The sequence below is a fragment of the Desmodus rotundus genome, chromosome 12, assembly GCF_022682495.2.
Source record: "Desmodus rotundus isolate HL8 chromosome 12, HLdesRot8A.1, whole genome shotgun sequence".
Classification (NCBI taxonomy): domain Eukaryota; kingdom Metazoa; phylum Chordata; class Mammalia; order Chiroptera; family Phyllostomidae; genus Desmodus; species Desmodus rotundus.
In genome coordinates, this window is record NC_071398.1 from 95,747,118 (window position 1) to 95,763,020 (window position 15,903).

Sequence of the window (15,903 nt, forward strand, 5' to 3'; positions counted from 1 at the left end):
AAAATGATCCTAAAGGGCCGACTGAAACCAGCTACATAAAAATACGTTCAGAGTTTACTGTGTACCGATGGGTGGGAAGGATAGAGAGAAGACTACGCGTAAGTTGCAATTCCAATCCTTACTGAGGGCAGCTTTCCAGTTCTTAATTTGTCCAACTACTTCCCTGTTTTAGAAACCAGTAAAATTCTATGTGTATATTAAGACAAGTATCAAAAGTTAGAAAGTAAAATGAACAAAAGTAATATTAAGAACAATTATAAAGTACTCAGTAGTTAATAATCAAATACCATTTGGGAAATTAAGAAATATCTGATATGCTGAATATAATAATCATTATAAAAACACAAAGAATCCTGGGAAATAACAAGGCATAACACATATATAATGCACACACTCTTATGAAATTAAAATACTCTCTCTTATACACTAATTCTCAAAAAAGACTTTAGTCAAGCCAAATAAACTATTGAGCTGACAGAAATGCCAATACGACTTAAATAAATTTACTTGTAGTTTTCAGAAATTTCTGTTTATTGTGGTCCCGCATGACACATACATGTGCGTTCGTATTTACATTTACCTACACTCATACCCAAGATTATAACTACGTAGCATGGTTTTTATTTCAGGATTTTTTAAAAATGGTAAGATTACAAGCTAAAAAGCCTTGCAGATCAACCAAAACATTCTAACTCCAAAATTACTCCTATTGTGTAAACTTATACTGAAAAGAACTCCATTACATATCACAGTTTATCACTACAAGTAAAGTCTGCTAAGTTACCCCTCCAACTGGGGCAGAGCAGTTAAAGAATGTTGCTGGCAGCTGGACAGCAAGGAGCTAAGCCGACAGTTTGGCAGCTGAGGAGCAGTTTCCTCTTTAATTAGAGTCGTTTCCTGATTAACGAGTCCCAGAACACTTAATGCAACACTATGCGGTACCCCTGGGACAACAAGGATTCTCCTTATGGCACTGTCCCATCTCTTCCCGAGGACCGGGCTCGATCGATTTTCTGTGCCAGCAGGGAAAGGCCTTTCCACAGAAGCGGGCTGGAAAACCCACAGCTCGGTACCATTACCATCAACCCCAGCAGGCAAAAAAGTGTATTTAAATTATCTAGGGGAATGCCTTCAATTGTTAATTTAAGGTTCTGCTATAGTTTTTTACTCAGAAAATCTTGATTTTGAATAGTATGCAATAAAGATCAATATTCCTGTTGACTGCACAATCAGCTCTGAAGGGCTAAGACAGAAATTTTGTAAACATATCCAAATCATACCCATATTTGGGCTTTGAAACTCTTCAAAGTAAAGACCTGAGGCCCCTAGAAATTGAAGTAAGAAAGCTCCAGAGACTGAGAAATCTCTATGAAGAGAGGGAACCCTACTTAGAGTACCTAAGTACCAACTAGACAGCTAGGCAGAAAAATTAAGATAAGCTGCCAATTAAAAATTGCCACTATACTTTTCAAAAAAGAGCTCAAGAGTTAAAGAATTAAATGGAATTGCTCCTTTGCACGTCATTTTTGCTGGTATCACGGTAAAAGTCATCTATTAAAATATTAATCCATTTTCATAAACATGTCAAATATGAGCCTTGTAAAGGGTAGAAGTGATTGAGTCATTCTGACAGTAGTAACAAGTAAAGCTCTCTCTTATAGAAATATGCATACCCCTGATATTCCAATCCGGGAATAAAAAAGTTTCAAGCAACTTTTACCTGGTGTATTCATTATTCATTAGGAATAGAAATGTTGGTATGTAAAAAGTTAGTCTATTGTTCACTTCATAAAAGCATTACTGATAAAATTGACTGTGAATCTGGAAAAAGTAAAGATTTAGTACAGAGAAGAAAGAAACCAAATGAGAAACGTACTAAATTGTTATGGTATAACTATTCTTTTAAAATTGCAACATACTGAATTGATTACAATACTTAGTTTGAGACATTCTGTGGAATTAATAATTAATTAAATCAAAAACCAAACTATAAAATAAGGCTTTTAAATCTGAAAAAATAATTGCAGCATCAATAACACCCCCAAACATGACAGTTTCCTAGTATCTTCTTGAAGAAGCTCAAGAAATTTCACAAAGGAACTAAAGTTTTCTATGGCTGACAATAATCTTATATTGACAGAGTGGTCTTTTGGTTTTCCATGTATTTTTTTCTATTTGGTAGAAGAAGGAAGTAGAAACTCAGATATATCTGAGTTTGTAACAGAAGACATACTATCTGTCATATTTTGGGATCTCCATATGTGCACATTAACAATTACGTATCTTCTTCATAAGCTCTAAAGATGTATGCTGTGATAAAAAAAATGAGCAAATTAAAAAGATAACTTTTCAATGCCTACTCTTGAAGGCAGTCCCTAAGAGCTGTTCATTAAATGCAATGAAAAAATAAGACTTCCACTAAAGCTCCAGTCTGTAACTTGATATGTTCTATGTTACAAAAAATATATATATACTTAAATCATGGAGCACTGCCCTCTGGAGTTTAATTCCTATAGTTATCCAACAAATATTTATTAAAGGCTAGTGAGTGCCAGGCTCTTGGACACAAAGCACAAAAGGATCGTTCCTCTGTGATGACACAGTCTACTCTCCTGTCAGTTTGAAAAGCAACTAAAAACCATACAACTACAAAGCAACCTAATCCAAGACAGTCACAGGGAATCTGAGACCAAGCAAATACAAAATAACAAATAATGAAAACCAATTCTCAGAGCTCCATGTAAAAGGAGGACAGGTATAAAGAAAATGGAAGATATGATAAAGAGAAAAAGAAATATAAATTGTAAAGACAAACGAAACAAGAAAGAGAAGATACTGAGAGATTCGTGATGTAATCCAGCAAGAAGCTGCAAAATGGAACTATTAGCAAACATGGCCAGGACTGTGTAATACGTTGGGGGAGTGTGGACTTTTGGCACATGCCTCATAGGTATCTGTTGTCTCTCCCTTTTTTTAACCTTGACACTAATTAACAGTAAACAAATCTAAACATTAAGCTTAAATGGAAAAGTACATCAAAATCAAAGCAAAAGCACTAAGAAAAAACTCATCACACCACATCGCTCAATGAAATATAAACACCGCCCTGGCTGGTGTGGCTCAGTGGACTGGGCCCCAGCCTGCGAACCAAGGCGTCGTCAGTTCAATTCCCAGTCAGGGCACATGCCTGGGTTACAGGCCAGGTCCCCACTTGGTGGCATGTGAGATGCAACCAATTGATGTTTCTCTCCCTCTCTTTCTTCCTCCTTTCCCTCTCTCTACAAATAAATAAATAAAATCCTTTTTAAAAATTAGAAATATACAAACATCTGCTCTAGAAACTTAATAAAAATTCAGTCAGTAAAGTTATGACATTGGGATGCAGGAGTCACACTGTAATCCCAGGCTCCTGAAAATTCGTGAGATTTAAGAAAATATCACTGCTTCCCTCTTATCCTTAGGCCTATAGCTATAAACATAGGTTTCATGCCACGAATCATCTAGGCTCAACAATCACCCAAAAGCCTCCCTTCAAAACAGTGTACTCCGACTCTAATTCCATCATATGGAAATGAGGGTAACATTAGAAAGTCACCTTTTCTTCAATTTACCTCAAAACTATGACTATGTTTAAATGATAACCATTATTTGTTTGAAAAACAGAACATTATCCTCTAAGTATAAGAAAATAATTACAAGTATATTTGTAAATTTTTACGGAAACATGTCAGTGCTGGTGGGAACCTTTTAGTCCTCGGACTCACATATAATGGCGGCTTTCACACGCAGGTGTCAGGATAGATATGACAGAAGATGAAAGAGCTCCAGGGATGGAGAGCAGACAAGTGGATAAAATTATGCTGTGAAATAATAAGCAAAGGTGTAATTACATAGTAAGAAACCATCACCCTTACGAGACAAGAAAAAAGAAAATGAAAGGTACATTTTCTTTAAAAATCTCTTTCAATAATCCTTAGTCTCCTTTCATAAAGACCTTCCAGTATATCTACATGTTCAAGATATTTACATCACCACACAGTGAGTACTCTTTATTCTCCTTGCCACCTTTTATAATTTTTTTTGGTTAATAAATTTTAAAGAACTCTGTATTTTCTGGAGAAATTCTGTAAATGTTATGGCTGCATCAGTATATCTCAGTGGTCCCGACTCAGCTGGAATAACCCCGTTCTACCAAAAAGCTCATTTCCCACAACCAGACGAGGTGATAACAGAGAACAGGGCAGCTGTGTCATTAGGCAATGCCTTGCCTCAGTGAAATCTAGTGTTGAGTGTTGGTTGATTAGCATGCTGCATTGAATTTTTTAAAAATAAACAATGTAAAGAAAAGGCAAACATCTACCTGACAAAATGATGTACAGAAGTTTAATTTAGTTGTGAAAGCTTATCAAATCAAAAAAGATATAATTGATACCATAATTCCACTTTTCCCTCACTAAATGTTATTCGCTCATAAGAAAAATACCAATTTAAACATCTCCTGAGAATGTCTGTAACTATAATTATAGTACATTCCAACATAGTAGAGTAAAACATTTTCTTCTGCTACATGTTTTATTAAAAGCTGTATGCTACAATAACACACCGGAGAGAGAAGACAGGCTCTACTCTGAGCAGTACCAATAATCTGACAAGCATAAACACGGGGAAGCTTTATCTGTCCACACGATGCTCAAGGAAGCAGAGAATATGCAGAATCTTACAATGGTTGTCTTTTACTTATATTCCAAAAAAAGATTTTCACAGCAACTGCCAAAGTAATGTTTGCAACTACTGCCCTTTTTGCCCTCTGATAGAGGCTGCAGCACATGCTGTCTGCAGTTTATAAACTTGGCCTTCTTCTTTGCAAGTTTATACTGTTTTATATTTAGCCAATAGGTGGTATATTTTTTAGTTCAAGGATTTCAAAACTGATATGTATTACCAACCTAGCACAGAACTTGGACAACAGGTACTCAAACGTATATTGAGTAGACATTATGATATTAAATTTCTATCACATCAATCCTAGATAACCAGTTAAATATTCTCTGGTGATATCATTTTGATATGATACAGTTTGAGATTTCTTGTTTTGTGTTTATTCTAACAAGAATAAACACGTGTGTTACATTCTTCCCATTTAACAAGGGACAAGCACTGATCTGTGAACAGTGGATATGGCTGGCCGACTGGGGTGGGGGTGAGAGGAGGAAAGAACACACTGATTCCACTTTCTAAGGCTTCCTGGGTAATCCAGCCAAGTCACTGACTGGCAGCTGGATCGTTCCACAGTGCCGTCTCCACTGCACACCTCTCCTCAGCTGCTCAGACATTGTAATTCCCACCACACATGGGCGCCATCTTCCCTGGCTCTCCCAAGCACAGCTGTCACTCTGTCATCTGTCTTCCACACGCCTGATGAAGATGCCCACTGCAACCTGTATCAGGATACACTTGACCTATCCGTGTATGGGTCTGACTTCTCCCAAGGCTACACTCCTCAGGGTATGAACCCTTCTCACCTACATAGCCCTAGAAACCATAGAGAGCTCAGCCCATAAAAGATGCTCAACAAAGAGTTACTGAATAAATGAGTGAATCAACGAGTGAATGAAACGAATACCTGCCTTGAAACCTTGATTACATCAGACAGTCATTAGGAGTGGTGTTTAGAGAATGTCATTTTACTTTATGATATACTTGAATATGCATAACCACTAAAATAATAACTCCTGAATCACTACAGAGTCAAGTTTTAGGATTCAGATATTCCATGATATACCCCAGCCAGAAAAAAAGACAAAAAACAAACGAACAAAAAAGGGTAAGTCTGACACTTCATGCTTCTACAAAGATTTCTTTCCAATTCCATTAGCTGCTATTCACAACATGTGCTCCTGTGAAAACTGTGTGACTGGAAGTTGTCTGATACACATATTAAAGTAGAAGTATACACTGACACCATATCCATTATTACTATTATCATGTTCACGATGTAATATCATACTGGTAAAAACGGAAGCTAATCTTGAATATTTGCCATGTGCTTAGCACTATCTCTTTTTATCTAACTCCTACAACAATCCCAGTAACAATCCCGTTATCTCTGCTTTACAAATGGTGAAACTGAGGCTTAAAAAGTTGGGGTAACTTCTCAAGATCACAAATCCAGGAAGAAGTGAGACTCAAATCCAGGAGGAAATGTTGGTGTTCACTATGGAAGGAGACTGTGGCTTGAAATTTTACGCTCTGCTACTTACTACCTCGGGACCTTGGGCAAGTTCCTCACATGGCACTTGGGATAAACGGTAAAACTTTTATCACATGTACGAACATATACTGTAGTGTCAGGAGTTCATAAATAATATTTTAACTTTCCTCCCAAAGTTTGAAGTCTTAAAAGGTATGAATTAACAAAGCCTCTACTTGCTACACCATGAGCAACCATTACAAGTATACAGTTGGTGATTTATACAAAAAAGTGACCTGACACCCAGAATTATGGCTTTTGGACATTTCTGCCCAGATAGCAAAATCAATAAAAACAATTCTGAGCATAAACTTCTAATATATGTATATATCTTTTATTATTTATTTTAATTATGAACACATGCTACTGTACTATACTGCTATTTTTATATTTTTAATATTCAGTCCTAAATTCTCTGCACCTATTTGTACAAGTTTAACAGTATTTGATATTTCTGATTTCAGGTTTTTAAGTAAGAAGATATTAAGAGTTTTTATAATAGCACAAGCATGTAAGTTTTCAGTGATAAAATCACAGTGATATTTAAATTGACAAATGTGTCAAATGTCCTTCACTATAAATAACATGATTTTATTTCCAAGAGTAGTTGCTCTCTTACCCATTATCATAACATGAATTCTTACTTGATGGGCAGATTAGTGTTTCTGTTTTAAAATATCTTGCTATATAACATCTTATGACAGCAATCTTTTTTTTTTTTTAATTGTTTTATTGTTGTTCAAATACAGTTTGGTGCATTTACCCCCCACCCAGCCAGCCCCACCTCCCTCCCGATTCCACCCCACCCCTTGGTTTTGTCCATGAGTCCTTTATAGTTGTTCTGATAGCAATCTCTTTAAACTGCTCGCCCACCCTATGAGTTACGGTTGAATTAAAACTAGATAATCTATAAATCCACATAATCAAACATGCAAAACCACCCTATGAGTTACAGTTGAACTAAAACTAGATAATCTATAAATCCACATAATCAAACATGCAAAACGCAGAAATCTAATACTCTGAGAGTAAACACTATGAGTGTGAGCACCACCAGTATTCGGCCCCAAGGACTGTAAGCCACTCAGGCCACTCCTGAACTACACGGGACAAGCGACCAGTGGGCCCAAAGGCCTGGTGAGGTCTCAGTGTCCTAGCCCAGCAACGATCAGCACACCTTCGTATCTTTTGTGTTTGTAATTTAAAAAATATAGATGAAACTTCAGACATCCTGCCCAACCCCACATCAGTGGATCATCTTCCACACGCCACTGTAGAGAACAATCATAAAACACAGTTTAAATATGACCCTGAATCTAGCAATGACTGAATATACTAGGCACTCAAAAATATACGTGGAGGAGGGGGCAAAGAGGGAAGAAAGGGAAGAAGGAATTACAGGGGTTAAAGGGTTATAACAGCTGATACATCCTAAGGAACAAGTCTTGGTTCTCGAAAAATCACATTTATGAATTGAGATTTTTTAAAAAACAAAAACATTGCTATTATTTTAAAGTTTGTGATTTCTAGATTAAGACAGTGGAAGGTGAGACCTATGAAGACCATCCAGGATCAAGGGTGACTTGTATTTGCACGCTCCAAAATCAGCCTCTTAGACAGAAGCAAAGGAACTTTCGCTGGACTCAGAGCTCCAGACAGAATAAGGATCTGGGCAACTGCCCACATCACTGAAGTGCAAGGCCACATGAGCACAGAGGGCCTCTTCATTTCAAGTTAGCCTGACTTTAAAATGACACTAGAAGACAGTTACACTGTGAACAAGTATAACTATATAAATCTCCAACAACAACAAAAGGTTAATTGACTGCACTTGAAATATAACTATATTCCAGTTTGGTAAATAATTATTATCAAGTCCCTAAAAGGAAAAAAAAGAAAGCCAAGCCACAAAGTGACAGCAGACGATGAGGGTGTGCTGTTCACTGCTTCCCAACAGGAGTTCAGAACAAAAGGCGGAGCACTCCACTGCACGACACCGACACAGTTCTGAAACAGGCCCACAGCATTTATGACTTATTGGGGCTGTGAAAACAGGATCCACCTAATATATCCTATGAGCATAACACGAAAAGAACTTCCTACCTTTGTGATGAGCAGTCGGTACCTATCCAGCATTGCCTGGTTGTCATGGCAGCCTGCTAACAACTGCCACACCTCTGCCCTCAGAGCTTCGGGGACACCACTCTTCACCAGAGTCGACAGCCCTTTCGGTCGTGCCCCAAGGTTACTGTGCCTGAGAACGAGAAAATAAAACGCTCAGACGCCCCTCACCACTGGCGAGCTGCTGCTGTTAGGAAAAGTGTATTAATGAGTTTACGGAAAAAGCCTGGGTCAGGAGAAAAATAGGGGAGAGGGCATGAAATAATGATAAGAGTTTAAGCTCTGCGATGTTTTTGACTGTTTTTCTTGATCTTATCTTCTTTATTGTGAACCATGTTATTTCACCATCAAAGAAAGATTTTTCTCTCTCATTTATTATTCCTTATTTACCCTATGAACATACTCATAATAATGAATGTGTTAACTAAATGTTTCTAGGCAGCAAGTCATGGCACAGAAAGAACCATCTGAATCCCCTGAGATGAGTGTATTAAGGCAGGTTGGCTGTCGGTATGTCTTCCAGCTCCTGCGCAGAGCCCAGCTCCGACACACCCTCCCTGACCACGCTCTGTGCTTGCCCCCCCGCATCCCGATCTGGCTCCAGAGACTGCTGAACGTCTCTTCGGAATGCTGGAGCTTGAGAATTATCTGATGCCACAGGGAAATATGCCTTTATTTTTCTTTGACTAGGCTAATTTACATCTCTCAATAGACTGAAGATAATGTGTAGAAAACTGATAATAATGTGTAAGGTTTTAGTCCTTAGCTATTCAAATGATTCCTATTTATGGCAATGCAAATGAATTGTCTGGTGAGGAATATAAATCTCTAAAGGAAATCCTCATTTTCATTTGTTCTAATATATTACTGGCTCCCTCTTAGTTAATGTCAAATAAACTCTGAGATGTGTTCATTTCATATTTGTATATGTTAGATAACGTTCTTTAAGAAAGGTGAGGCAGCCGGCCCCTCTTCCTCTCAGAGTATCTTCTCACAGACATAATAGGCTCAGCTCTGCGGTTAGGAATCTGATAAACTTAGTCTCCAGATTTCACGGTGAGAAGCCACAAGCCTGCCAACCCTTGGATCCATAAATACACATCTCCAAATTAACTCAGGAGTCTCTCAGGATTTGTACAGGAGATCCCCACCAGTAATATTCATTTGTCTCTTAAAATAAAAGTAGTTCTAATTGTTCTTTCATCTACTTGATTGTACTAAATGTGTAAAATTCATCCCAAACTTTGTACTTCTCCTAAACTGTCTGCATGCATATAATCTGATACGCATGCTCAATAAAAAAACAGTGTTTTCCACATGTCTACACTGGCATGGCAGAGTCTTTTCGTTGGCAAGATTTTTTTATTCATGATTATCGTTTTCAAAAACTCAACTATAATAAATGTGAACAGAGTATTTACAATAAATATAAACAGGGTACCTTCTTTTGTAGTTTCCGATAAAACCCCAAAATGTAAAGTAATAGTTTTAGTCAAGAAGAATAAAACAGACTGAGTCACAGATTATAATCTGTGGTGAAATGAGTATTTCTAAACTCTTCAGACCCTTTTAGTGGTCATAGACTTAGTAGAGAAAGGAAGTGTAACCCTTAACAATAAATATCTACATATATTGGCAATACAGCGTAAAACTGACTACTCTGAGCAATGTTATGTCTTATAAATAAGACTATACTAGAGGGAAGACCTAGGCAAACATTGAGTATTTATTTATTTATTTATTTTTAAAGATTTTATTTATATACTTTTTTAGAGAAGTACGGAGGGAGAAAGAGAGGGAGAGAAACATCAATGTGTAGTTGACTCTCCCGCGCCCCTACTGGGGACTTGACCTGCAAACCAGGCATGTGCCCTGACTGGGAATAGAACCGGCGACCCTTCGTAGGCCAGCGCTCAATGCACTGAGCCACACCAGCCAGGGTACATAAGGAGTATTTATAAATTTTATTTTAACTTTTATGTTTTTAAAGTACATTAAAATATTAAGATATATGAACACATAGATTTTAATACAAATTACTGTAATATAAAATTTAACTAATAAAATATGAATTATGTAAACATAAAATTTTCAATTAAAAAAATGAATTTTTACCATCTTCCTAGCAATTCTCCCCAAGAATAGAGGATCTTCTCAGGACAATCCTTAGACACATCACCTGTTCCACTTGAGAGTTCATTATCACTCTCTGTAGAAAAAACACAAAAACAAAAACAATAAACATTATATTCCATATTATATTAGATATTTATATATTATAAAACAAAAAACATGACTCGGTGCCTATAAAAGACAAATGATACTTTTGCTTATATTATTATATGCATTGCAAAAATAAAAGTAAAAATTTCATCCACATAATTTATCCTTAGTGCCTAGATACATACTTTCAAATCATAAACTTTTCATGAAAATACTTATCTACACTCTACAGAGTAGAAAATTTAAAATGTCTACAAATAGAGTAAATACCTACAAAGAGCAAAATTTAGAAGTTAATGATAATATAAGTAGAAATTTCTATGTGATGCTCTATTCAGCAGATTAATATTCTCAAATATTAATACTTTATTAGTGAGACCAAAATATACTAAAACCAATGGTCATATTGGTTTTAGTATATATAAACACATAATGCTAGAAACACCTATGTTATAATATATACAAACACATCACAACCTGAAATGTAAGAAAAGTAAGGAGGTAAAGATATATTCATATGTACAAGATATTGTACAAGACTAAAGGAAACTATTTGGCCTTTCAAAACAGCAACTTTATAAAACATCCCAAGTTGTGAAGTGATAGTTTGTACAAAGAATGGGATGGAGTGACAGTTTGCAATCGCTGAAGATCAGTAATTCTCAGCTCCGGAAATCTTTTAAGTGGTAACAGAGTTAGGAGAGAAAGTAAATGCAAGAGGCACGATCTCCCTACATTATGACAGGGCCTTTGACACAGTGCTACACAAGACGAGGCCGGAGAAACACTGTGTAAATGCCAGAACGAGTGAGATAAAACTCTGCCTGGCTGACAGCAAGTGCCTGGCTTGCTCAGCACTGTTACAGCGTAGCAGGGACTGGCAGTAAGTCAATCCCACAGGGGTCTGTGTTAGGCACAGTCGTGCTTAGCCTGCTATAAATCCAATGATCCAAGTATCAACTAATTCCTGTCAGTGGATATATTCAACACCAAAAAAACATCAATGTGATAGGCAGAGGTTTATTTGGCCAGGTGAAAACATTTGGTCATATGCACACAAAAAGATTTTATCACAGATTTAGTAAAACATACCAAAACATGAACACACAGACAAATGCTTCAGTATCTTTAGGACACTACTGATCAATAAGAATTATGAGACACATTTTATTCAAAAAGTGAACATAATTCTGGAAAGTGGAATAAAGATTAAGAGAGTAGACAACGTCACTGCTCCAGAATTACCTCACACAAGCAAGCACCTCTATGAAGTTTGCAACAAGTTCACCATGAAAACAATGAAGAAATTTTTTAAAAGCTAAAGCAAATGAAGTATTACTAAGTATTGAAGGGACAATGTAACCAAAAACAACTGAAGCCTTAATATTAAAATATCTTCAAGAACTGTCCCATGTAAACAACTATCCCTTATAATGCTCATAATTTTCTTCATCTCAACTGAGGCACTTTTGAGAGTGAAAAGAAATACTTTTAAAAATTACACCAAAAACAGATTAACTCAGGCAAATAGGGACTTCTGGCCACCCTTCTTTTAAACTGGCACCAAGAAATTTGTACATGCTAAACAAAATCTAAGAACACAATAAAAAGGAAAAAGGAAAATAGAAACAAACATTGATGGGCATCATTAATCTTGATTATGATGCAAATCAGAAAGTACTACTAATACAAAGAATCTGTCAGATTCTTATTACTCTTGTTGGAAAAGGAATCCCAAAGCATGAAACAAAACCAGGATACCACGAGCAAGATGAAGAAATATGACTAACCACAAATTAAAAATGTCTTTTTTTAAAAGACAAATTAAAAATTAAAAAAAGTAAGGTATAGAGTATATTTTTTTAAAGCAAAAAAAGATTCAATATATGACATGGGGCTATTTTCACTAATACACCAAGGTCTTAGTAAACCATAAAATAAAGAAGAATCCAACATAAAATTGGGCCGAGGACATGAACAGAGTACAGGTCACAACATATAAAATACAACCAGCCAATAAGAAAAACCTAACTCAATAATTTTTCAATGCAAGTTAAGACGATACAACATTCACCAATTAGATTGCAGACAGTATGAAGAATAATAATATTTAGTGTTGGTGAAAGTATGGGGAACAGGAAAGAAGACTGATATTTAAATAAGAGCAATCTTTTTAACTTACTGAGATTCGAAATTAATACACTATTTGATGCAGCAACTCCACATCTAAAAATTTTTCTCCAGAAATACATATGTCATATAGATATACATAAAAAGATTTTTACTATATCACTGCTTATATAATAAGAAATTGAAAACTATCAAGAATCTATCAAGAAGTTTTATTAACTAAATTATGGTATAGCCATTCAGAAAATAATACCCAGTAGTTTAAAAGAATTGGGTAACAAAAGAGTAATCTTTAAGGATGTTTTTTTTTTTAGGATGGTTTTATCTTAATAAATAATATGGTTTATATGACTACAAAGACCATTAAAATAGCTGTAAGAGCATACACCAAACTATTAACAGCAATTACCTTGCAGCACCTAATGGTATCTTCTCACACAGGAGGCACTCAGGAAATATCCAGGGGTGACAGAGATTAGACTTTGGGCAGTGGGTACACAATGCAATACATAGATATGTATCATACAAACATAAACCTGAAACTTACATAATGTTACTAACCAATGTTACCCCAATAAATTTAATTTTTGTTTAATTTGGGGAAAAGAGGAAAAGAAATAAATATCTAGGAAACACACCTATCACTTAAGTTTTATACTTCTATAATGCATAGTCTTACCTTTTACAATAAGTATACACACTGTAATAAGCATGGGGAAAGGATTTTTATCTTTTAGATAATCCCTGCTGCTTTATGAAACCAAAACCGATCATTATAAAGCGCTACTAACATGCCATTAAAATCACCACTGGTAACAACAACGTACTGTCTTCCTGACAACCTTCCACGTTCCCGTCCACCACAAAAAGTGAACTGGACTGTAAACACGGAGATCAGCAGAGGAAAACCGCAAGGAAAAGGAAGAAAGTGAGCAAACAGGTAACACCAGATCACAGATGAACACTGACACAGAGAGGACAGCAAGTCAGAGGCCAAAGAACTGGAAGAAAAATCAGACTTACCCCACGCTTTTACTGAACGTCTGTTTGTCTTAGTTTATATTCCAGCACTATTCTAAGTTCTACAGACATTATCTCATTTCGCCCTCTGAACAACCTAGTGAGGTAGTCACGACTGGTTTGCCCACCTTGAAGATGAAAAAAACGAGGCACAGAGAGATTAAGTAACTCACCCGTGGTTACCCAGCTAATGGAGAGAGAGGATTCCATCTCAGTTTGAATCCAGAGGCAAAACTACCTCTCCACATAGTTTTCCCTACTCCGTTTCTATAGGAGGCTGCGCTTGGCATTGGTAAATCCCAGTCTGTGTCACATGACAACATCTAGTAAATGCTAGGAGCCAGAGCCAAGAATGGCAAAGCCAGACATTTAAAATAACCGGCCCCAGAAACACTAAGTCAGGAGCATCAGATTTAATGGCAAGGCTTCAGGGATGGAAACCCCTGATGAATAAAAATGAAATTGATATCCCAGAGACAGCAAGAATGTGAGCCAGATTTCTATCTTCCTTGCTGCAGAAACTACTGACCAGGAGCGTTTTAGATACTTATTGGCCATCCTGCTAGGCAGAAAAATAGGGGGCTGAAGGACAGTACATGGAAGTTCCTACTGTATTAGATAAGACAGAGCTCCTAGAGTGGATGAAAGAAATAAACTAAGAAAAAAATAAGAGTGAAAAAGATGTGGGAGACCAAAGTGCATTAATAAACACAGTGAGGAGGGTGGTGAGTAGAATGTGCCCAAGAAGACAAGGGAAAGGAGCATGGAACCATGAAGACATGCAGAAGGGAAACTGAAGGTTCTGAAAAACAACTGTATCCCGGGCTACAATACATAGGAAAAAAAGGACGACAAATGATAGAAGGCTGGGAGGCCCATCCTTGGCTTAAGCATACTCTTTAAATATTTTATTTACTTATTCCTAGAGGGAGGGGAAATGAGGGAGAAAGACAGAGAGAGAAACATAGACTAGGAACCAGCCGGGGACCAAACCTGAAATCCAGGCACATTCCCTGACCAGAAATCAAACCCTCGACCCTTCACTGTGCGGGACAATGCCCAATAAACCAAGTCACACTGGTTAGGGTGGCTTACTGGTACTTTTGCTCAAAATCGAGATTAGGGATTACCCTCTTACAGCTGAGCTAAGTGCTCCCCCTCTGAGCTATTCATCATAGCACTTAACACATGATGTTACATGTCTGTTTTCCTCTAAGTCTCCTCCCATCAGATTTTCCATTTCTTGGCAGTGAGGACTAACTTTTATTTCTATATTCCAAGTGCCTAGATTGGTATTTGGTCAGAAGAGTGTTACAAATTGCCTGAATGAAGAGTTGGAGTGGAGGGAAGTAGAGAGAAGGTAAATCTATTTCAACTAGGAAAAAATGTATGCCTTGAAAACTGGTGACATCTCTCCATGTGGACGTGGGAAAGTGGGAACCAGGCTTGTTCAGTTATTCAGAATGGATCCTGGAGCCAGACTGCCTGGGTCTCAAACACAGTCCCACCACTCACTAGCTGTGATCCTGCAAGTTACTTAACCTCTCTGCTTCCGCTGCCTCTGTCTAAGATGGAAGTAATATTATCAATCTTACTGAGTAGTTGTAGGAATCAAGCAAGTTACTACAAGCAAAACGCAAATTACAGTGCCCGGCAAAAGGCAAGCGCTATATAAATGTCAGCTATTAAAAGCTGTTTCATTCAACAAGTGTGAATGTCTACAATGTAGACTACTGGGACAGAAGCCAGATTGCGCGGTTTGAAGAATGAATGAGTCGGAAGGAAGTGCGACAGTAAATGCAGAGTTTAATTGATTCCAACTCACAGAAAGTAGGGAGCTGAAACAGTAATAGAGCTAAAGGGAGCTGCAGAGTCAAGTGAAGCACTACGCTTCCTTCATCAACCACCTCCCCAGGAAACGGGCCAGTTCTTCCTCCCTGGCTCCCATGTACACCCTTGCGGTGATAGCTCTAAGGTTTTCATGAAAACATGCCTGTATTCATTATTTACTCATGTATTCATTATCTGTAACACTCATGGTTTTTTAACATGTGTTTTTCCCTCTCTTGTGAGCCAAGCTCTGTGAGGGCTGGGACCATGCTCTATTTTCTTTATATAGCAGCTTTTTCCACATCATAACACTCATGTGGAATGAATGG

General features: G+C 37.1%; 1 protein-coding gene across 6 annotated transcripts in view; it reads right to left on the reverse strand.

Moving 5' to 3' along the window:
- The window catches only part of RABGAP1L (RAB GTPase activating protein 1 like), a 446,160-nt gene that overhangs the window by 318,093 nt on the left and 112,164 nt on the right, over window positions 1-15,903 (reverse strand). For all 6 annotated transcript variants that reach the window (XM_053916149.2, XM_053916150.2, XM_053916154.2 and 3 more), the window contains 2 exons: window positions 10,487-10,580; window positions 8,354-8,504 (listed from right to left, as the gene is read on the reverse strand). In XM_053916149.2, coding sequence (XP_053772124.1) covers window positions 8,354-8,504; window positions 10,487-10,580 — 245 coding nt within the window. The remainder of the gene's footprint in view (window positions 1-8,353; window positions 8,505-10,486; window positions 10,581-15,903) is intronic.